Here is a 25,504-nt window from a genome sequence, read left to right on the forward strand (position 1 = left end):
GTAGTCCTCTTTGTATCAGCCCAGACAAAACTGTGAGTATGCAGTTGAAAAATCTGTGAAATAGGAGCCAATATGCTAAATTCTTCAAACCTGTCATGAGTAATTTGGTCTTTCATGTCACGCTGTCCTATTTTCTCTCCAAGTCCAGTTCTAGGTCAGTGGTCACAATAACAACTAATTTGGGTCATTTTCAGATTTGATAATTATTTCTTGCGCCATTTTCCATATTAACTGCCAAGTGTACAGTACATTTATCACAGTTACTCTTGCTAGCTGCAAACAGGACTTTACAGACGTTAAAGCTACGTGTATTCATACAAAGGATTTAATACAAGTTGAATTTTAGTACATTATAAAAAATGCAACAGGATATTAAGAGTAGGCAAACATAGTTTAAAAATCTAAAAAGAATAACATTGGGGTGAATATGCAGATGGAATAGTCACTGATATTCACGTTCCCTTTATGATGCAAAATTTCATCTCTAAACCCTGCCTTTGGTGTGACATTTATTCCACCACACAATTACATTCAAATTATGTGCTCTGACTTTTGTAAAAAAAAAAATTATAATCTGAATACTGTTTATAATTTTTACTGAACTTGACAGCATACACTCTACAATATTCACACTCAGGTTAATTTAAAAAAATGAGCTAGTATACTGTCCATATCTACATACTGTATGTATATACACTGGATATCTGTGTAAGTGTGCATGCACATGTAAACTTGTGTGTGTCTATATTTTGAGTCTGAGTCTGAGATTAAACTAAATTTAGCATTGCTCAATTAAACTGCATTGATTTCTACAACATCATGTCTTACCTACAGTAAATAAGCCACTCTTATTAAAACAGCATAGATTAATATTATTAGAAGAAAAATAATACAATGATAATAAGACAATTAAATGATGAGGATGCACTTAGAGCTAGGTTTGTATTCAGTCACAGTACTTCCTCAGGATGTGACATTTTAATTACATCAGTAATGAAGATAAATCCGGTTCTTGTTTACTGTTGTCCTCTGTGGTCTTAGTTTTGTAATAAAACACTTGCTACATCAGATCTTTCAACAATGACAAACAGTACTTCTGAATACAAAGTACGGTATTCAGAAGTTTCACAGATCTTTACTTTCCTACTCAATACATGCAACCACTAAAAGCAGCACAAACCCCACTCAGTGCACTCCTCGGGGACTGGGCACACTGTACAATCAGAGATAAAAGCTAGTGAGATTGTGAAATATAGAAATTGCTTTAAATTAATGCCTCTCTAATGGGTTATAAAAATCAATGCTCAAATAGAATAAGAATGAGTTTTAAAGTAGCCAAAAGAAATGAGTCTAAATACTCAGGTTTTCAGAAACCTTGACTAAAAGGAAAGCAATCAATCCAAAGCAATCATTGGACTGTATTGGACTGTGAGGTTCTGAAAGCGATCTAAAACCTCTGTAACAGACAAAGATGATGTATTTCTTCTGAGTCACACTATTAGTAAAGGTTTAAAAGGGCTGTCTTATGAATGGAACTAACAATTGATATAATCATAAGTGCTGCCGACCGGGCGTGATCAGTGAGTCGATATAGAAATTGGAGTCGTAGTAATGAAGGAAGGAAGGAGTTTGGCCAGGATTTAGAAACTAAAGGAGCTCTCTCTCCCTCCCTCTGCCTAATCACACACACACACACAAATTAAGGGAAATCGTGTTACCACCAAGCACAAAAATTTCCCACCTGCTGAAGTTGGTTCCTCACCATCTGCTGCTGTTGAGACACAGAAAAGGAAAAAAGAGAGGAGGGGGAGAGAGGGAAATTACATTAGCTTTATCACAAATATGTCACAGTATTCAGTGCTGCAGCTGCATTTAACACTGCTGATTCAACTACATTATTAATCGCACTGTGCACAACCATATGTGCAGTAATGTTTGACGTGTAATTTAAGGGAGCATAAAGTATAAAACCAGACACACCTGCTACCTGTTGTGTAACCAACAGGGGCACAGAAACACTGCCACCATGAAACACAACGTGGCACTGTGTTAGACCCCCTCCCCCATGTATATTCTAGCCCTTTGACCAATGTTTTTTCATCATTCTGGACCAGCGTAGGACTAACCCCTGTGGCATACATAACTCGCTTACTGCATCCCTGGCTCCCAGGCCCCACTTCAGCACCATGGCTGAGATTTGGTCTGTCTACCATCATTACCACAACCCTCGATCTCCATCATCACTTGTAAAATTGCTCAAAAAATGCACCTGAAAGCTGAACAAAGTTACAGAGGCACAATATCAAGGGCATGAAACACATGGGATGACAAACAGGACTCACATTCTTTTGTTAGGGATGGTCAGAAATATGTTAAAACATGAACCACTTTCCATACAAACATACACACATCTCTCTCTCTCTCTCTCTCTCTCTCTCTCTCTCTCTCTATATATATATATATATATATATATATATATATATATATATATATATATATATATAAATAAATAAAACACTGCTTTATATATAGATAGATAGATAGATAGACAGATAATGCAACCGCAAGGGGGCACAAGCCAGTGTCTTCTTGTGCCAGTCCCAAGTCTGGATAAATGCAGAGGGTTGTGGCAGGAAGGGCATCCGACGTAAAACACATGCCAAATCAAACATGCGAATCGTGACAAAGACTTCCATACCGGATCGGTCGGGGCCCAGGTTAACAACGACCGCCACCGGTGCTGTTGACCTACAGGGTACCGGTGGAAATTGGACTACTGTTGGTCGAAGACGAAGAAGAAGAGGAGGAAGGTGTGTTCGTAGGCAGAGAGAGAAGAGGAAAGCTAAGAATGTAGGACTGACAGTAGGGACTTTGAATGTTGGTACTATGACAGGGAAGGCTAGGGAGTTGATCGACATGATGCAGAGAAGGAAGGTGGACATACTGTGTGTCCAGGAGACCAGGTGGAAAGGTAGCAAGGCTAGAAGCTTAGGAGCAGGGTTCAAGTTGTTTTACCATGGGTCAGATAGGAAGAGAAATGGAGTAGGAGTTATATTGAAAGAGGATTTTGTGAGGAATGTTCTAGAGGTGAAAAGAGTATCAGACAGGTTGATGAGTCTGAAGCTGGAATTTGAAGGGGTGATGTTCAATGTTGTGAGTGGTTATGCCCCACAGGTAGGATGTGAGTTAGAAGAGAAGGAGAAATTCTGGAGTGAGTTAGATGAAGTGATGCAGAGCATCCCCAGAGGTGAGAGAGTGGTCATTGGTGCAGATTTCAATGCATGTAGGTGAAGGGAACAGAGGTGATGAGACTGTTATGGGCAGGTTTGGTGTTCAGGACAGGAACGCAGAAGGTCAGATGGTGGTTGACTTTGCAAAGAGGATGGAAATGGCTGTAGTAAACACTTTCTTTCAGAAGAGGCAGGAACATAGGGTGACGTACAAGAGCAGAGGTAGAAGCACTCAGGTAGACTACATCTTGTGTAGACGTTGTAATCTGAAAGAGATCAGTGACTGTAAAGCATTGGTAGGGGAGAGTGTAGCCAGACAACACAGGATGGTGGTGTGTAAAATGATGCTGGTGGTGAGGAAGATAAGGAGGACTAAGGCAGAGCAGAGGACGAAGTGGTGGAAGTTGAAAAAGGAAGAATGTCGTTTAGTTTTCAGGGAGGAGCTGAGACAGACTCTGGGTGGTTTGGAGGTGCTTCCAGATGACTGGACTACTACAGCTAATTTGATCAGGGAGACAGGTAGGAGGGTACTCGGTGTGTCATCTGGAAAGAGGAAAGCGGACAAGGAGACTTGGTGGTGGAACGAGGAAGTTCAGGAGTGTATACATAGAAAGAGGTTAGCTAAGAAGAAGTGGGACACTGAGAGGACTGAAGAGAGTAGACAGGAGTACAGGGAGATACAGCGTAAGGTGAAGATAGAGGTGGCAAAGGCCAAACAAAGAGCATATGAGGACTTGTATGCTAGGTTGGACACTAAAGAGGGAGAGGTGGATTTGTACAGGTTGGCCAGACAAAGAGATAGAGATGGAAAGGATGTGCAGCAGCTTAGGGTGATTAAAGATAAGGATGGAAATGTATTGACAGGTGCCAGGAGTGTGATGGGAAGATGGAAGGAGTACTTTGAAGAGTTGATGAACAAGGAAAATGAAAGGGAACGAAGAGTAGAAGAGGTGACTGGTGTGGAGCAGGAAGTAGCAAAGATTAGTAAGAGTGAAGTGAGGAGGACATTGAAGAGGATGAAGAGCGGAAAGGCAGTTGGTCCTGATGACATACCTGTGGAGGTATGGAAGTGTCTAGGAGAGGTGGCAGTAGAGTTTTTGACTAGTTTGTTTAACAAGATCTTGGAGAGTGAGAGGATGCCAGAGGACTGGAGGAAAAGTGTACTGGTACCAATTTTTAAGAACAAGGGAGATGTGCAGAGCTGTGGCAACTACAGAGGAATAAAGCTGATGAGTCACACAATGAAGTTGTGGGAAAGAGTAGTGGAAGCTCGGCTAAGGGCAGAGGTGAGTATTTGTGAGCAGCAATATGGTTTAATGCCTAGAAAGAGTACAACAGATGCAGTATTTGCTTTGAGGACGCTAATGGAGAAGTACAGAGAGGGTCATAGGGAGTTGCATTGTGTCTTCGTAGATTTAGAAAAAGCGTATGACAGGGTGCCGAGAGACGAGCTGTGGTATTGTATGAGGACGTCTGGAGTGGCAGAGAAGTATGTTAGAGTGGTGCAGGACATGTATGAGAGCTGTAAGACAGTGGTGAGGTGTGCTGTAGGTGTGACAGAGGAGTTCAAGGTGGAGGTGGGTCTGCATCAAGGATTGGCTTTGAGCCCCTTCTTGTTTGCTCTGGTGATGGACAGGCTGACAGATGAGGTTAGACAAGAATCTCCCTGGACTATGATGTTTGCAGATGACATTGTTATTTGTAGTGAGAGCAGGGAGCAGGTGGAGGAAAATCTAGAGAGGTGGAGGTCTGCTCTGGAAAACAGAGGAATGAAGCTTAGCCGCAGCAAGACAGAATACATGTGTGTCAATGAGAGGGACCCAGGTGGAATGGTGAGGTTACAGGGAGCAGAGGTGAAGAAGGTGCAGGACTTTAAGTATTTAGGGTCAACGGTTCAGAGCAATGGTGAGTGTGGAAAAGGGGTGAAGAGGCGAGTGCAGGCAGGTTGGAAAAGTGTCAGGTGTGTTGTGTGATAAAAGAGTATCAGCGAGAATGAAAGGAAAGGTGTTCAAGACGGTGGTGAGACCAGCAATGTTGTTCGGCTTAGAGACAGTGGCACTGAAGAAAAGACAGGAGGCAGAGCTGGAGGTAGCAGAGCTTAAGATGTTGAGGTTCTCTTTGGGAGTGACGAGGATGGACAGGATCAGGAATGAGTACATCAGAGGAACAGCTCATGTTAGATGTTTTGGAGATAAAGTCAGAGAGGCCAGATTGAGGTGGTTTGGACATGTTCAGAGGAGAAACTGTGAATATATCGGTAGAAGGATGCTGAGGTTGGAGCTGCCAGGCAGGAGGTCTAGAGGAAGACCAAAGAGGAGATTTATGGATGTAGTGAGGGAGGACATGAAGTTAGTTGGTGTGAGTGAAGAGGATGCAGAGGATAGAGTTAGATGGAGGCACATGATTCGCTGTGGCGACCCCTGAAACAGGAGCAGCCGAAAGGAAAAGAAGAAGAAGAAGAAGATAGATAGACAGATAGATAGATAGAAAATATGTAAATGTCAGTTATTTCACCAGGTAAGCAGGTAACTAGCTACAAATGAGCATTCTCACTTGATCGATGTATGATTCAATGTCATGTGCATGCGTTTGTCCAGAGCATTGAATACTAACTAGATATTAGCATATGGAGAGTGAAGGCCACATATATCATGAGGCAGACACAGAGACAATTATGGATGCCAACACTTTATGTAGCTGAAATGTACTCAAATCCATCTTTGAAAACGAATCAAGTCTCATTTGCAATCACAACAGAAAAACATCACCAGAGCAGATTTTTCTCCTCTTCACAAACCAAACATCAGTGCTCTGTCAGCCTCTGCTCCCTGTGGTTGTTTTGGCTGAGAAAATAAAATCACTTCACAAAGCACTCTCAGAGGGTTTTAAAAACTTTTATATTGCCAATCTAATTGAATGTGGTACCTTATTTCAGGGGTTTAAGTGTGCAGTGCATCCAGAAAGTATTCACAGCGCTTAACTTTTTCCACATTTTGTTATGTTACAGCCTTAATCCAAAAATGGATTAAATTCATTATTGTCCTCTAAATTCTACAAACAATACCCCATACTGACAAAGTAAAAAAAGTTTGTTTGAAATCTTTGCTAATGAATCACATCTACATAAGTATTCATGGCTTTGCTTAATACTTTGTTAAAGCACCTTTAGCACCAATTACAGACTGAAGTCTTTTTGAGTATGATGCCACAATCTTGACACAACTATTTCTGGGCAGTTTCTCCCATTCTTTTTTCATTAATAAATTTGCAAAGATTTCAAACAAACTTCTTTCACATCGTCATCATGGGATATTGTTTGTAGAATTTTGAGGAAAATAATGAATTTAATCCATTTTGGAATAAGGCTGTAACATAACAAAATGTGGAAAAAGTTCATCTTCACTTCTGGATGCACTGTAGCTACTAAATGTTTAGCAAGTCAAGCTGAGCTGACTCCTTTCACAAACTTAGGATGTCATTGGAACACATGATTTAAATTCACATGGATTCATCTTTTCTCAGTGTCTGCAAATTGAAGAGGGAAGTGCTTCACATAGACACCATTGTAATAAACAGACTAAATTAAAGAGTCACCAAAAACCTCTAACACTGGTTTTAATGTGAGAGAAAGCTTCACAAAGCACCAAAGCCAAGCTGTCTTGCAACTGCTCATCTGTCTGGCAACAGAAGATCCCCTCCTTTGTGTCTCCCCATCCACACAGACCAATGGAAACCCCAAACCAAGCACATTCCACAGTTCACTCAGTGTGGCTTTCTTTTTCCGATTTTCTCTCTTCTTTTACCACAAGGGTTAAGAAACACATCCAGACCCAAAGATGCATGCTGTATAGAGTGCATACACACACACACACACACACACACACACACACACACACACACACACACACACACACACACACACACACACACACACACACACACACACACACACACACACACACACACACACACACACACACACACACACACACACACACACACACACACACACACAGAATAGAAATCGAAAAGGAAAAAAAAAAAACATGCCTCCAAATGCAGACAACTACTCACACCCACACATAAATACACATGCTGGGAAGATGGAAATACATAAAAGGATTTTGTTTTTGTTCCCAAGTGTTGAATCATAAGAGTTCAAACAATACTGAGGGTTCCACAATATGCTGGGCTGGAACAATTTTTGTCTTATGTCTATCCCTAAGTGAGTCAAAACACCACATGCCAGCAGTTAGTGCACATCCTATGGAAATGAACATCACTAGCTATCAATTACTATCTGTCAAGCAAAAACCTATTCCAAATTTCATAAATAGAAGCAAAGAGCACATCAGACTTGTGCAGAAGTGGGGATTTAGAAAACTTGCAACTACTCAACCAGTCATCAACACTGGTTTAATTTCCAAGTTAGCTGCAGGGAAAACTGGCCTAATGTCACACAGATCCATGTGACATATGGTAGTAGACAACTCAGCAGTATTAGAGGCCAGTGACTGATGTTTATACTTTCCTGTTAATGTTAATAAATCTACCTCAGAGTATGGCTTTTCCTCTAAGAAGCCAAACTAGATATTCATTTTGTGCCATTGTTATGATAAAATAAGAGTGGATAGTTGGGTTACTAACACATGCAAGTATAGTTTACAATCCAGACTGTCTAATATTTCAGTTAAAGTTTCACCTGTCTATCTTATCTTTCTTGAGGGGTGGATTTTCTGTAACTGCCACATGGGTTTCTGTTTATTCACATTAATATTATTGCGTCATGCCTTTAGGAATGATGCAAAGATGATACTGCTTCTACTAAGCCGGCTTTACAGGCTCCTTTTGAACCACTCTGCTGTTGCAGCCACTGCAACAAAAAGGTATCCAAACTAGAAAAGTAGGCTAGTCGAATGGTGCTGGTATGTATACATTTGGCTATTAAATGTTTCTGTTTAAAAATAATTGCAAATCAAATATATCTTTAATTTTTTCTTCTCAAAATAAGTTGTCATATATTTTCTTTAGCAGTGGGGCCATGAATGTCATTCTAGAGTGGCGAACACCAAAAGCCATCTACACATTAGGCTGTAATTGTACCATCATGTACAAGAAACAGTTGACATGCGGTTATATCTTGAGACAGCACTCATAAATGTATAAAACACATGTTTTTGGAGATGACTTATTTAAATCTTTCTTCCCTGGAGAAGAACCTCCCTGATGCAAAATAAGCTCCATCCTGACACATATTGGTGGAATCTGACAGCCATGGAGGGAGGAGTAATCATCCATAATCTAAATGGGAACCAGGGAGCCAGACAGTCCAGCACATGGCTGATGTGACCTAAAGGTGTTCAGTGGAGATTGAGGAGTCAGTGTACAGGTGAAGTGCAAAACTCATACACAAAACCCACCTGGAGTTAACACACACATACAGTATAGAGTGAAGGACACACATACATACAGTACATTAAAGATATTCACATAAATAGATCTAACATCACAGGTGGGGGTTGGAGAAATGCATTGATGTAATATTACCTTCAAAATTAGACATATTTTTGACCAATTACTTTAAGTGTGATGGAAGTCCACTGATTCTCAACAGAACTTGTAGAACATAGAACATAGATACATAGAAACAAAACATATATTTTGTTTAAGTGCAAGTCTACTGTACTCTATATCACATAAAATCTATAAATCATATATCTAACCATCACTCAAATATCAGCCTACTGTATGCTTTTCTCCCTCTGTAGTGGCCTTGGTCTTCATTTATAAAACACGCAAAAACCTAAGGTGAAAAAAAATCTGATCTCATTAATTTTGAACATACAGAAACTATTTTTCACTGTCTTTAGTGTGTAACTTTCTCTCGTAAACCATAAATAAATCAATCAATGAACAGCAATGTGTGTAGAAATCAGCTTATTCGTTGAGTTTTACATCATGGAGGAGAAGTGGTTGTTGTTAAAGGTGAAGTCACACATAGAGGGTTATAATTTTTGATAAATTAGAGAAAATGTGTAAAGTGGCTTGTTGCAACAGTGAACATTTTGCCAGCTGCAAGAGCTGCAATTGAGATGAGATGTTTGATGATGTTTGTTAGACAGACTGTGAGGTGAGGCAGCCCTGGAATGGATTTGCCGTGTGCATGAAACACAAAGATCATCTGGTTTCACTTTAGATCAACAGTATCTGCTTCAGTGTAAAGATCAGAGTTACACTAACAAAACAAACATGTCATGGATGTTTTACTGCAATCATGTACAAAGTCGCAATATATAGTTACTTTTAATAGCAGGCTGTAGTAAGGCCTAGAACATCACAGCTTTATTAAAGCTGATCAGCCAGGCACAGATCATAGTTTGTTAAGCCAAGCTTCTAATATAAATTTTTGTGTAAAGCATCATTAGGATTTAGAGGATTTATAGTGTAGATGGTAGGATTTATATATTTATATATGAGGTACCAAGATGAAAGTGGAAAACTTCAAGTGAGTTGGAGTGTGAAATGCACTTTGGATCAACTCTCACAAAACCATGTGATCACAGTTTCGCAAGCTGACAGACACCTAGAAATGGAATCAGAGAAGGTGAGAGAGGGAAAGTAGAAAGATTAAGAAAAACCTAAACACGAGCCCATATAGCACTGTAACCATGGAGCTCACTGTTCTGTATGCAGCACATGGGCCAAATAAACAATGAATTAGTACAAAGAAAATAAAATCAAATGGGATAGTCAATGGTTTTACGAGAGAAATTCTGTTTAAGATTTTGCTAATAAAGCGTTTCATCTGGTCTGTGCTCATACTTTTACTCTTTAATGTGGCAAGTTTAAATTTTAACAAGTGAAAGTTTCAATTCTTAACATTATTTGACAGCTAAAGTTGCTGCGTGATTTTGCTAACAGTATATACATACCGCAACATGTGTGCTTTTCTGTCAGCATTACTTTAGATGACAAAAAGTTTGACCAACAAAGATTTAATGAAGGGTGATGATAGTGTGAACAATGACAAGAGCACTCATACAGCAGCGACCCCCCCCCGAAATGATTAAGAAATAACAGCCCACTAGGATTAATGTGCTGCTCATCTGAGTGGGATGAGGTTGCATAGAATATGTTATGTTCATTTTTTTCAGTGTTGTTTGCTTAGCATTAGCATTAACCCTATAACCTTATAAGGGCTTCATAATAGACACGCCAGTATTGTTTTGATGTATCAACATTTGTCTAGATGGAGGTCAACACAATGTTTGCAATAACTGTAATTATGAAAGCGTCCATTACAGTCGTGGGAGCCAGCATCAGTGTTATAGTGTTTAATGACACTGACTAGTGGCTGGATTGTACCCTTGAAATGAGGAGGAACTTTTTTAGGTGTTTTTTACAACAAGCTTTTCGCTGACCATTAGATGGTGCGTGTTGGATCAGTAGTTGCTTATGACAGTCGTTTATACTGTAGAGATGTCCAGTAGTAACATATTTCTGATCTTTGATGCTGTCACTTTGTGTAAGATAGGAGGTTATACTGCAGCGGATAATATTTCTGCACTGTGTGTCATGATCACAGATATTTCGCACAGCTAGATAAATGTTCTTTTGAAGAGGACTTTTTAAATTAACCAGTCCAATTGTCTGCACAAATAAATATCCAGATGAATTACCACCTAAGTTACTAGTAGTGACATTTCATGTCACTACTAGTTTTTCACTACGAGTTTTCAGTTCCTTTTAACTATTTACAATACTGGCAAAATAATCAATATGAATACAATAGCTGGGCAGCAGTAAACCCGAACTTGGTTTGATTCGACCGTGGCCTCCATGGCCAGTAGGTCCATGACAAAGCCAAAATAATCTGGATAATGGATTGTATTTCCATTTAGTAGTGTAACATCAAGAATGACAGTCTGCTGTCACAGCCGATGCTGGCAGCCCAGACAACACTCGCTGGGGCTGACAAATCCTGTTTGTGTCTTTAACGTGTCCCACACCATTCATCTTAAGCAGTGAAACTTTTATTGGAGTTTTGATGTTTCTTTCTCAGCATATGCCAGTGACAGGATACAGTAGTAAACAAAAATCTATAAAATTATTAAACAAACCAAGTTCACAAGTTGCCACATTGTTTAATTAGTCTATGAGTCAAGTAATTTCAGTTTAATATGTTCCACGTGGTTTCAGCTACTGTATAAATGAGTAGTAGTAATTAACAACATTGTCTGGCAGCTGTGGAATAATATTGAAATAACTTGCTATATACACTAAATGGCAAATGTGGGTTAGATACTTTAGATTATCAATGTAAGTGACACAAACTCACTTACTGATTTGGAAATGCAGACTGGAAACTGGTGAAAGTGTGTGAACACAGTTTGCTGAAAGTTGCCGACCACCATTTTTACTTCTTCTAAAAGAAGGGAAACTGTCTAAGGGTGTTTGTTGTAAATAAAGATTTAGTTAGCTGCACGGTGGCACATATGGCAATCTGTGTACAGATATCACCTTTCCTTGTACCCTCTGCCCACACACACACGCTTACTCTCCAACCCCCAGCAGATGCTCATTACACATCTATCTCCCACATAACATCACCCTTAAAAGTGTTTGTTCCACCATAGCGGGGCTTATTAACATTAAATCATATTGCTATGGAGTGGGTGGCTAACAGTGAACTGACTCACAAACACAATACCAACAATAATTAGGAAGGCATTGTTGATGTTCTTCAAACTAATGATAAGGAAGTGCAGTAGCTCACCTATTTATATCAAGTGGGAAGGTAAACACCATCTCGTCAGTAAATAAGTCATCCATCCTTGTTTTACATTTTTGTCAGTGAAGCAGGAGTACAGGGTGAAGTACTCCATTAGCTACTGACTATTTGACATGTGGTTTAGAAAGGGGAAAAAACACCACATTCTAAAATAACATCAGGGATTTTCTTTCCCTTGCAACTCATTTGGCTTCAAGGAATACTTTACATGCCATTTCAACCACTCTTAAGTATGTAATAATACATGAAAAAGAGAACATTTTGGCAACTGGGCTCCACAATATGAAAAAAAAAAAACATCTTGCAGCTTTTTTCTGTGTAATTCAATCTGCCATGCTTCACACTTGCTTGGAAATCTAGTAACAGGCAAAATGAATTTGCCAATTGTAATATATAACCTTAGTGTATATATTTAAATGTGTATGACACAAACACATTTATTTGCGTTTTGATTTGTTAGTTTCACACAGCCAGTGAATCTAAAACCCTCAACAACAAAATTAAAATACAGTCCATTCAAAGAAAACTGATCGGTCACAACATTATTATTTAACACAATGTATTTATCAGGGCTAAAACAAAGCAGTGCTTTCATAGTCATCTTCCTTTGACAGTGAGTGAGTGAAATGAAATTAAAAGTAAAACGGCTTCACATTCACAAAGTCCCAGACTGTATACTGTACATGATCCCTCGTGGAGGGAACGTTGAGTCAAATAGAGCATCAAATTGCTATTCCAAGCATAACATACCCAAGTCCTGACTCATACTTTGTTTTCGACACAGAATCAATATGTTTTTTGAAGTCTGTTCTTCAGTGTCAGTGTGCAAAACCAAGTGTCAGCAAATAACATCTATAATAATATGTTCTCAATAGTGATATGGTCAATATTGATTGTCCATATACCCTATAGGAGGTTATCACAAGAATACAGAAGCCGACACATTTGTAGTAAAATCCAGTCACTGAGGCTGGTAACTTTAGCTGTGCACAAATTCGAGCTTTAGAGATTCATCAGACAGATAGAAAATTAAAACATGTTGCATGTCATTTAGTCGGATAACAAAACTATTCATTTACAGATTAATTATTGCTATTCTTCCAGAAATAATTCCAAACTGAATAATGGCTATTGCTCTGTTTAATGAGTGACGACCAGATGCCTTGGCAAAGATGCTGATATGCATGGCAGTGCATGTACGAGCATTCCTTTTCAGCAGGGAGATGTTGTTTCTAAGGCATGTTTTTGCCCCATGTTTTTTCTGTGTCCTATTGTGCGCCAGCAATGTTATAACCCATGTGTTAATGTCTTAAACCTGGCAGCTTACGCACACAGGTGGAATAAGTAGTGTTTGAAACTAGTACACATTTGGGGTAAAAGGAGTAATCCACATTAACAGTTACACATTTTTACACAACAAAAATGCAGTATGAACATGTGGTCAGATCCCAGTGCTTGTACATGCACTGCAGACATAGATAGATAGATAGATAGATAGATAGATAGATAGATAGATAGATAGATAGATAGATAGATAGATAGATAGATAGATAGATAGATAGATAGATAGATAGATAGATAGATAGATAGATAGATAGATAGATAGATAGATAGATAGATAGATAGATAGATAGATAGATAGATAGATAGATAGATAGATAGATAGATAGATAGATAGATAGATAGATAGATAGATAGATAGATAGATAGATAGATAGATAGAATGTAAGGGAATTCAGAGAAGATGTATATTTATTTAATCTGTGTAGTCTAATGGATAATGCAAGTAGGGATTATAATTGCAACAGTGCCAAGAAGATGATAAATGGAGGAGGTAGGTAGTGAAAAAGGAAAAAGAAAGGAGGAAGAAAAAGCAGACTAGCAGGGAGCAAGAGCCTCCTTAAGAGACAGACTGCCACCATCTTAAAGAAACAGTTAACATCTAAATGAATTGCTTCCTTCACCCTCATGTATTTAAGCCAAACTCTGCCAATGTGTTTATGACCAATAAACAAACGCAAATAAGCTCCCAGAGTGCTAGAGCACACTGACCCCATTATGCAGCACAAGCTGTTTTCAGAAATGTCATGGTAATTTTCTGCCCCTTTTGGATCGCAAACCAGTTTGCTTCAAATATCTGACACGAATCTCTAAAGGTTAACACCTATTTTAAAAAAATATCTATATACGGGTTTTACTGAAATAGTAAGGATTCTTATTTTACTCAATTTCTTCAACTGTAAACACATTGGATTGTACACAGAACTGTTAGTCAAACATGCTCTGCAGCTTTGTCGTTGTCATGGGCTCTGGATGCATTTGCTGCAAACACCTATCAGAGCTGCATCAGACAATTTTCAGTCACTTTACAAATTATTCATGCTTCTTCTCACTTTGGGCGTTGCAATGTTGGGATGTTGTAAATTTTTTTTAAATGACAAAAAAACTGCAAAACAAAGTGAAAACATGTTTACAGATCTTTGTTGCAAATGTATTGATTAAATTCAAAACTGAAGCCTCACAATTATAGAAGTATTCTGATCATTGATTCAGGACTTTTCAGAAGCTTCTTTGGCAGCAATTACATCCTCAAGTCTCCTTGGGTTAGTCTCTACAAGGTTTGCACACCTGAATTTATATTATTCTTCTTTGCAGATCTATCAGACTAGATGAAAAGTGTCTGAACTCCAGTTTTCAAGTCTCTGCAAAGATGTTCTTTAGGGCTCATCTCTTGGCTTTTAGTTCGGCCATTCAGGGATAGTTTAAAACCTTTGCTGCAGCAATTTTTGCTTTTTGGCTAGATCTTTCAGGTCACTGTCATCTCATGCTCTTAGAGTCACCTAAATGCTGTTTGACTGTCTTTGATTGTAATTGATGTAGTGTTACTGAGAGAATCATCCTTCCAGAACATTCTTCCATCTCAGCAGAGGCCTTTTGGGTTCTTGGACAACTCCTTGACCAAGACCCTTCTTGCCAACTTACTCTGTTTGGCCAGAAAGCCAACTCTAGGAACTCCAGATCTCCATCTATTTCACAATTAGATTTTTTTGATTTGATCACAGAGATTTACAGAAAGTTCTTCAAGACTTCATGGCTTGGGTTTATCCAGATATACATTTTGTCTTTATATACAGAGCCAAGTGCATTTGTCACAGGTGCATGCCAAAAAAAGTATTAGACACATCTCAGTGTAAACTATAGCAACCAGAGTTCATCTGACCATAGTTTTGTATTTTTACTGTAGCTGTATTTTTTTATAAATTTGTGAAGATTAACATTTTTTCACATTTTTTAATCATTATCTGCTCCTGAGAGCATACAATGAATACAATGTGCTAAAAATTAAGCTATGTGAATACCACTCTATTTCGGACTTCACTACTTGAACTTACAGTATAATGTAAAATATATGTAAAAACATCAAACAAAACCCTGCTTAAAACCAAGCATAACTGTCACGGCCAACACAGCTGCTGGAGTTCATGGAGTGGCAGGGAAATGATCAGCGGTTGTGAGCAGTACAGCAACGGCATATATAAACATATTTGTAAAGTTATTGTTCAAGTTCTCATTTTTAAGTTGAAATTAAAGAAGTCACCAATCCCAAGTGATTTTCTTCCATCCTGCATGTTGTTGTTCAGCAAATGACAAAGAATTAAACTTGAAGCTTTGTTTCCTTGCCAAGTGCGTATATGAAGTGTAATTAGTTGACATCAAAGAAGAGGAGAGAAAATCCTGACTCATTCTACTGTATTCCACATCGTTAGTGCAGAAAAAAAAAAGAGTGGTGAAACTCTCCCTCCTCCTAATTGGATGTAATAGCTAGAGGGAATAATCTCACTCCGTCCTTGGGGAGGGAAAAGCGACAGAAGATGTTTAGAGAGGGCTGAAAATGCTAAACATCCATGGAATAGCAGAAAGGCAGACAGTGTGGTCCAAGTAAGCTGAACATATACACAGCCCACGGTTAAAATACAGATACTTCACAAAGGAGAAAAAGAACCCCAACACACAGGAATGTGAACTGGAATTAAAAGGTGCCAGAGAAGAGGGAGACAGAAGAGAGGGGATGTGAAAAGCTGTACACTGGCCTCTAAGACTGTGAAAGCTTTTGAGAGGACCTGGTGCAGTAAAAACAGACCTATGTGTTCGTAGCAGGGACATTTGAAGAGGAGACAAACCTTGGTTGCTTCTGTGAAGTCCGTCAATTGCTAGGGGCAGTCCTTTAAACTGCCCCCTTATTGAGTTAAACCAATTTATACAGCTAGTAGAACTGAAGCCGAATGGGACGATATTAATATTTAGGGAGGTCCAGCTATTGATGTCCTTGTTTCAAAACAGATCGAAACCTGAGGGCTCAGTCAGACCAGAAATTGTAACTGGGGAATTTCAAACTGCAGTCAGTTCAGCTTGTCATCTCAACTTTGGTCAACTTGACATGCAAATTTAAGCTCTTAACCAAATGCAAATTGTCTTGACAGTGCTGCTCAGAGAGTCAAAAATTAGACAAAGTTTAATAATAGTCTTGTAGAATCATTCAATGTCATCTAACCTTAAGTGCTAAGAAAATAAATATCTTGGCAAGTTAAGGCTGGCACACACTTATGAATGTGATGCGGTCGTACCAGTGGTCGGCTCTATTTGGTCTAGTGCAGGAGTCACCAACATGGTGCCCGTGGGCACCAGGTCGCCCGCAAGGAACACAAGTCGCCCGAGGGCCTGTTCTAAAAAATAGCTCACTATAGCGCCACTTACCAGTGAGCTGCATCTTAATTTGTTGTTGCTATTCTTCTTTTAAAATCACATTTGATAGTTATTGTGAAAAATCATTAACATGATCAGTGACTTCAGATAGATGAATATAATTAATTTAATTATTTATTAATAATAACATTTAATTAAAAGGTAAATTGAGCAAATTTGTTATTTCAAAAGTGAGTATCAAACTTGTAGCCCTTCACATTAATTAATACCCAAAAAGTAGCTCTCAGTTTCAAAAAGGTTCGTGACCCCTGGTCTAAAGTGATGCCAGTGTGTAGGGCAGAGAGCCAGCAGAGAAAATCTTAAAGTGTGTGCTGTGTATAGATTCTAGTCTTTACACCTAAGACCTAACCAAAGATTTTTAATGTTCAATATTTACAATCAACATCTGCAACAGAGGGAGACTTATTTGGAGCAGCTTTGTCCTCTCGTCTGTATCAGGATCTTGTCGCGTTTTTTTATTTATTTATTTATTTATTTATTTATTTGATCCTCTTTCTTACTCGTACTTTACAGTTCCCAAAAAGTAAAAATTACCAGTTGCTGCCATTGTTGGTTTCATCACAAGGATATGCAAGAACTGCTGTCCTCCCAGGTTTGTCTACCTACAGAACTACCAGTGGTGTGTTGCCCACAGTTTACTTGTCGTCAAGTGTGCCCTTTCAGGGGGAGAGGCTTTAAGTTTGTGACAGTTGATGGACACAGACTTTAGAAAAAAACTTAAAAGACTGGACAGTTCAGTCCTCAGGTGGGTCCGCAGGTATAATGTAGCTTGGCACAAGGACTGGTAGGACTGGTCAGGGTTTTTTAGCACATAAAACCACATGTAAAGTTTAGAAGGTGCATTGCCTTTGAACAGAACCAGGCTACCTGTTTTTATTGTTCATGCTAAGCCAATATATTACTCAACCCATTCGTATAGACATGGTGTAATTTTCAGAACGACAAACCTTATGTCATTCAAAAAGTGTAACTAGTAACAGAGAAGACACAATGTCAGATTGCTTCAGGCACCACCTATTGACTAGATAGAATTTTTGGTTTCTGGTCTGTTCACACACAAATAAAAGCTGTTTTTTTTAAGTTAATATTATTTATCTGTTGTTAAAACAATCTATTGATTCAAGTCCATTACAACTCTACCACACAATATGGTGTACACTCTGCACAAGCCAAACAAAATCCTACAGCAGTCCTGGGCAAGAATCAGCACCCATAATCAGTATGTTGTGGTCCAGCTTTGGCCACTGTGAGGTTAGATGCTCCCCCCAACACAATCTCCACCTCAAAGGCTTGCACAGAGAAAGTCTTCTCTTTGGAGGCCTTGTCATAAAAACAACTTCTGCTGCCACAAAATCCTTCAACCATGAAACTCAAAGGAATGGGGATCTATCTTCCCCACCAGAGGTATCCTACCCTCTTATGTCAGAGTAAGCTCAAAGGGTTTTCTCTGAGAAATTCATTTAATCGTATAAGACCACCACTACAGCTCCTCTGACTTCATATAGGGAGTAAACTAAATATACTTTTCAAACTGTGCTCCAATATAATCCCACAGGAGTCCTAAATACCAGATAAGAACATCAAGGTTACAGTGCATGGTGATGTAAAGACGTAAACTGTGCTCAGATAGAACAGAGCACAGCCGAAAGGGAGGAGTTCAATGAAAACAAAAAAATGCTTAACTAACTTTTGTTCCTTTTCTTTAGTATAAAGAAATAAGAGGATCACCCATTGTTCTCTGTTGCTTTCATTGCTGTACATGATGCCTCAGCCAACTACAAGGCAAGCAGAGGTGCGTGGAAGGCTTTCGTCCAAGGATAAGATCAATACCTCTCCTCATGATTCGGCAAGAGCAGCAATAATGCCCTGGGACTGGAGGATCCACTAAAATATTCAGCAACCAAAGACTCTAGTGTTTTTGATGTGAAACCATTACCTATATAAATCCTGAAATCACTATGGACTAAAAATTTCAAAAATATAAATAAAAATTTCGATGACATTCCATTTGCCTAAAGTTCATAATATAGAATATAAAAAGAGTTGCTGTAACATGCTGCTCAACCATAAGCCACTATAAAACACAATATGATGCAGCAGCATTCCCTAATATAAATGTTACAGAAATAAATATTAATTACCTGCCCCTTTTCATGAATGCCTTATTCATCTGGTATTAAAAAAAATATTTGGCAACCTTCAGCACAAAACGTCCACAGGGCAAAGCGCGGGTGGTCTTGGAGATCCAACACAAGAGTTTTCTTTCATATGCCGTGACACTCTTGGCTAAATAAAATATACTATGATCAAAGTCTCTGGCCACAACACCACCACCAACACAAGTTCAGCCTTAAGTTAACCAGCCTTTGACTGTCCATAGCTGGTCTAACATTCTAAATCAATTTATTTGATGTGATGCTCTTGGCAGATAAATGTTAAAAACGATTCAGGGGCAAGTTAACTGCTGAGGCACTTTTATGTTTACTATACCTTCAGGCACGTAGTATAGTAATTAATCAGGGTTTTGACACAGGAAATACTAAGTTAAAATATAACTCATCTACAACTTAATGACAAAATAAAAAACAACAATAACAACATTAATACCAATAATAATACTAACAACAATAATGATAATACCAAACTAAATTGAGATGTTTAAAGCAAACATCCCTTTAAATCATCACATAAACACTTACCTGTGTTTCGAGCAGACAATAAAATATGATGAGCCATATGTCTCATGTCAATCGTATTTAACTAAAAACAAAGAGCCAAATTAAATAGAGTCTAAATCCCCTCTGTGTTGTAAATCACAGGCGGAGAATCACAATATTAAGGCCCTATGATGGATTGTGTTAATTAATATAACTCATAAACATCAGGTTGTTGCTAATTAAAAGCCAGCAAAGCTCATTTGTTTAGTTAACATTTTATTCTCCCAAAAGTGCATGTTCAGTGGCAACTGGACTTGATTTTAAGCAGTTTGCTTCTCAGCAAGTCGGATTATCCATATCCGCCACAGACATTAAGCTTTTTACTGAATGAACAATATTATTTTTAATACTGCTATTGCACTAGAACTGTCTTGCTTATAATGCAATGGTATTATTGTATACATTTAGGGGTATAGCTGGTCTACACTTTAAGGTGACGTAACAAAAACACATTAATGCTATTGGAGAGCTGTGTTCAACAAACCCTAGTTTTACTAACATTTCTTCAAATGTTCCTTGGACTTCCTGTTTACAATAGAGTCAGTGCTTTCTTCAACCAGCTGGCACAGTTGGGTTTTACATCATCTGTCTAAAAATTCTTGTAAAATTATATGTGCCTTGTTAAAAATCTAGCTGTCTAGATCTCTAGCTGACCTTCTTGGAAAAGACATACTTCAGGGCTGAAGCGAGTGGTAATTATGAAAGTTATTCAGGATCTCCTGTTGAGTGGGAGCGCTGTCGAAACCTCCTTCTTCAACATCCACTGGGCAGCTGATGCTACACTTTATGGCTCAGTTCTGCTTTGGAACATGCCTCTGTCCCTCTTCTCTGCCCCCCCCCAACCATCATATTTTTGCACGCTCATTACAGATGCCCTAGTTTGCTCGTGAGCCAGGAGAGCCTCGCTAGCCTCATTACAAACTTGGACACCTCCCATCTTTTGTACCTTTTTCCCAGACACGATCTCCCACACTCACGCTTGTATCTCAGAAGTAGCATAAAAAGATTCATCAAACATGTATAAAGAAGTGAACCTCACATCTCATCTGAATCTTCACACTAACCGCTGAGGAGGAAGGTGTGTGTGTGTGTGTGTGTGTGTGTGTGTGTGTGTGTGTGTGTGTGTGTGTGTGTGTGAGAGAGAGAGATGGAAAGTGCCACTGCAGATTAACATGTGAGAAAAGAAAAATGGGTGAAGGGAAAATGCATTTTAGACGAAAACTGTGTCACTAATTCAAAGGATTAATGCATATTCAACAACACATGAAGGCATTTCAGTGACCCTGTTCATTAAATGTTTACCTTATTAGCCCTCTTGTTGTCATCATGTTTTCGATGTGGCATTTTGGATGAAAGGGAAATTATGCCACACAAATACACTGTGTGACAGAGCAACCCTCTTATTCAAAAATTCACAAAGGATCCGCTAGTACAACATTTTATGCAGTTTTTTTTTTTTTTTATGAGTAAATGTGAGAGACAGGAAAACACAGACAGCTTCAAAGAACCAATCATTAGGTTGATGATTGTGGAAGAATTGTTTAATTAAAATTATTTCCAGATTTTTGCTTCTTGATGATTATATTAAAGGCAGCATGTGTGGAAAAATATGCTTGTTTGTTGTTTAAGCAAAAGCTAAGAAGATCAATGCCACTCTCATATTTTTCCATTCAATATGTACAGTGACTTGAGCCGGCAAATGTTTTGCCTAGTAAAAAAAGTGGAAACAAGTACTGTAGTCTTCTCTGAATGCAAACAAACCTGCTTTAAAACTTATGAATCTCACTAATTCTCATCTTACTTCTAGTTTGTGGAAATAAAAGCAGCACAATCTGCAATTTGACTTGCTAAAACAGTGAGTTTATTTTGGAGAAAATAAGCCTTCTTTAAATAGTCCTGTACTTAAATATGGATCATCACAGATTTATCTTAGCAATCGCTCTAGTTAATTCAAGTCACATTATTCTGAAACGGAGAAAAGATGGGTCACCTCTGCAAACTTCGTTCAGTGTCTCACTGCATAGCAGGTCTTTCACATTCTATGTACTATTGCTTATGTGGTTAAGGTCAGAGAGGCAATTTAAACCGTGAAGCTGCATGTCAGGGTTCTCTACCACACCATACTGTATGCATGTTAGAATAACACAAAGTAGTTACAAAATATCTTTTGATCCTTTTTCCACTCTTACTTCAAAACCGCTGGCCTAAGCTGTGCATTGTGAAAACTGAAAAGGGCAGATAAATTGAATTTTTTCATCCTGTTTACCCCTTGGTCAGTGAATTTCATGTAGCGGCCGCTACTTATTTAAAGAGCCCCAGTGTTGCACAAAACACGGCTCTGTGTACAGTATCTTTATCAGTGACGATAAAGTCACGGGTGATTACAGGGCAGCAACATGTTATACTGCAGCGATTATTTTGTGCCTCTTTGAATAAAGAAATATTGAGCAGGACAAAGCAAATAAACTATAAAACACTTAGATTTATGTCCTTACACACATACTATGAATGAAAAACTGATAACCGAATTTCAGCATCAAACATATTTGACACATATATTATCAAACACATATTTCCATGTATACATACAGACACGTGTCAGAGAAATAAGCATGTGATCCAAATTACAAAGATAGGAGTGCATAGCATAGGCAGAACTGATTCCATAGTCTTATTCATAATGTTAAACCCAATCATTGCCCAGCTGCACCAGGCACCTAACTACCGTGGTTTGATGTGTTATAATAATAACTTCTAAATGCGTGTGTGTGAGAGAGAGAGAGGGAGGCAGAAGGAGAAAGGCTGAGATATCCCACAAAGGATCCTCTTTAATGCAGTGATCCTGGTTAAAAATACACTCTGTGATTTACATATCTGAACTTTGTCAGCTGCTAATTTCGCTGGTCCCACACTTTAAAGCCTCTACTCAAGATGCAATGCACAATTTATAAACGAAGTGGTCACACTCTGCTTTAGTCTGATTGCACTTGCATTTGCAATAGAGCACAACTAACTAGAACAGCTAAGTCAGGTTTAAAAGCACACAGTGGTAAATATTTCAGATACTTCAAACAGTGGTGAATAATACAAAGACCATACTGACAGACTACCTGGTTTAGAATCAAAATAGAACTAAGACAATGTTCAGCTTGCTGAAAGATGTCAGTGGGATGAGTCTGGATGTGCAACTTGGGAACGAAACAAAATGTGAGCAGTGATTTTTCCATCCATCCATCCACAGTACACTATGGTGTCATGATCATAGATGATCCCTCAATCCCACACATCTAGAGTAGCTGTATTTTGTTAAGACTTTCAGGAAAACCAACTTAACTGTAGCCGTGATTCCGATAAACTGTTTCACAGAGATATCTATATCTTTTAATTCATCATACATATTCCAGGATCCTGTTTGCTTAGAGGTTTTAGTAACAAACTTGGTGTTTAAAGCTAGTGGCTTGAGTTCCCAAAATCTGTCAGCGAGTGTTCTTACTGAGTGAATTAACTACCTGGCGTGATCGCATGGGATCAGTATCAGTTGCAGCTAGGCACGGGGTGTGACTAACCAAATTTGTGACACTCCATCCTATTGATGTCCCTATAAATAGACAGTGACCAGCAATCAGTTTGACCTCTGTTTCATTACTGAACTAAAGAAAAGGAGCTTTAGCAAAGTAAAACAAGCTGAATGCTGTCCATTACTACACAGCATCACTGCATACTGGCATTTGGTTCATAACTATGTATTTTTATCAGGGCGCCCTTTGTTACTCCTCATCTTTCAAGGCCTACTGTGTCTAGTAACTAAAGGCTGATGTGTCACTTTATTGTTGCCGCCTAAAACACGGAGGAACCACAGTACATGCTTAAATTTAATGGGGCTCCAGTTCCTCTTTGGTTACCCTTACACCCATAAAAACATATACACACACATATTTTATATATATATATGAATGAGATAATGGACTGAAGAGAAGACGGTCCTTTTCCTTTTTCTAATGGGCTTTACCCTGACGGCGAGTGGTTACTGTTCATTTAACTTCACATTAAAAGGGATTTTCATCTTTTTTTCCTCTCCCGATCTCTCATTTGACATTACATGACCAAAGGGTAATCTCAAACATCTGGACTGATGAAATTCCACTTTAAATGATTGAACGTATAGGAAATATTTTATACCATTCTTGTGAAAAGCAATTGGCAACAGTTAAACAGGCTGTCGTGTATAGACTGATTCATGCAAAGAACACATCAAGACTATTTTTACAGTTTCATCCTATAGTCGCTTCTTCTTGTTTTCAGTCACTCACCAAACACCCCCTTCGCTGGCATTCAGCACAATTTGGTGTAAAAGCACTCTAAATAAAGCAGTGCTGTTTTGCTTTTTGGCAGATGAGTGAAGTCTGGATGCACATCCACACTGAGAAAAAGAGCCAGAATCGCTGCCTAGACTTTGTGTGATGACATTTCTGGGTTACCTCGCCAAGCACAGAAACCCACACACATCTGTGCATACAAGCACACAGTAAAGCACATTGCATAGTCAGTAGAGTTACTGACATATTCAAATATAAGTTAAAAATGCTGTAAACTACAAAGCTGATGAGTGTGAGAATGAGATAAAGTACACAAAGAAATCCTCAAACAACGCCTGTGTTTACTACACATTATGGAAACACATTCCGAATGACAGCTGGATGGACAGAGAAGTAAAATGATAGAGCTGATCATTGATTGTCAACTAATGACAGACTTTTTAATTATTCAGATGAACATGCATCTTCTGCATAGCTTCTGTGGCAGTATTTACTTTATTACAGTATATATGATGCAAAAGAGGGTTTAGGGACTTTATAATGTGGGGCTTATAAGCAAAATATCTCTCTAGAATAAGAATGAGTAGGCCACATCTCCTTAGGGCTTGTCTGAAGTAACAACTTAACCCGTCTGCACCCATCTGATCTCAAATAAGTAGATTGGACTTAGTGAAAATGCAGTGCCATTCCAAAACTAAATGGAGAGACTTTATCAAACCAAAGCAAAGCTCATTGCTTTAACTCCTCAATCTAATTTTGAGTTAAGCAGGCTTAACTTCAGCCTGCACCAACTAAAGCATGTTTGTCCAATGCAAGCTTTGGGTTTATTTGAATAATTAAATGTCATCCCATGACAACCACAGTGTGAAGCAGGATGGTCTGCACACATCTGTCAATGCTATGAAACTGAAAGCATTGAAAAAAATCGAAAACATTATATAAATAACAAGCAAAAAATGTATCAAGGGCTGGTGTTTGGTGAAAAGATAAAACATTCAGATCTACTGTGTGTATCATTCATATATCCATGTTCATGTTTAAAACTTTGAAAATGTTACAGCTCTGGTGAATCTGTAACCAGAATAAAGGTTAAACTAGCTGACAACTGCTCGTCTATCCTCAATGCAGTATTACACTTCATCCAAGATAATTTATTCTGTTTATTGATCTGCTGTGGAAAGGTGGACTCTTTCACTCAAGGCCAACACTGATAATAAATGGCTGATGCTGTTCTGACACCGCCCAGACAAAATGACTCGGTCCAGAGTGCTCAGTAGCTCAGTAGCCACTCCCCACTATAATACAAATATTGCACCATGCTCACATAAGGAATGCAATAATGATCCACCTTGATGCTTGTCAGGTTTTCATTCCTGCCTCCCATCTCCCTTCCCCCCCCCCCCCCCACACACAAAAAGACATACTTCGTAGCTTTCTAGCAATATCTTAATAAGCTGACTCACTGACCAGGTATTAAAAACACACATATGCACGCACGCAGACAGACACACAAATATCTTCTTTCACACAAATGTCAGACGTTTCTCAATTAAACTATCAAACTGCAGTGTTTTACTTTGAATCCCAAAAAGTCATTAGGTTTCCGCAAAGCGATTATACAGTATAAGTTAACAAGAAGAGAGAATGTTAAAATGTGTGCTTTTCCTTTTTATGTGCAAAAATAAG

The 25,504-nt window shown here is 38.6% G+C and overlaps 1 protein-coding gene across 4 annotated transcripts in view; it reads right to left on the reverse strand.

Moving 5' to 3' along the window:
• Positions 1 to 25,504, reverse strand: part of LOC137136392 (EGF-like repeat and discoidin I-like domain-containing protein 3) — a 101,844-nt gene that overhangs the window by 70,607 nt on the left and 5,733 nt on the right. For 2 of the 4 annotated variants that reach the window (XM_067521704.1, XM_067521707.1), the window contains exon 2: positions 1,742 to 1,771. The exons of 1 other annotated variant lie outside the window; for it this stretch is intronic. In XM_067521704.1, the coding sequence (XP_067377805.1) occupies positions 1,742 to 1,771 (30 nt within the window). The remainder of the gene's footprint in view (positions 1 to 1,741; positions 1,772 to 25,504) is intronic. One more of the 4 variants, XM_067521705.1, reaches the window with a different exon arrangement.

This window comes from Channa argus, chromosome 11 (genome assembly GCF_033026475.1).
Source record: "Channa argus isolate prfri chromosome 11, Channa argus male v1.0, whole genome shotgun sequence".
NCBI classification, from domain to species: Eukaryota; Metazoa; Chordata; class Actinopteri; order Anabantiformes; family Channidae; genus Channa; species Channa argus.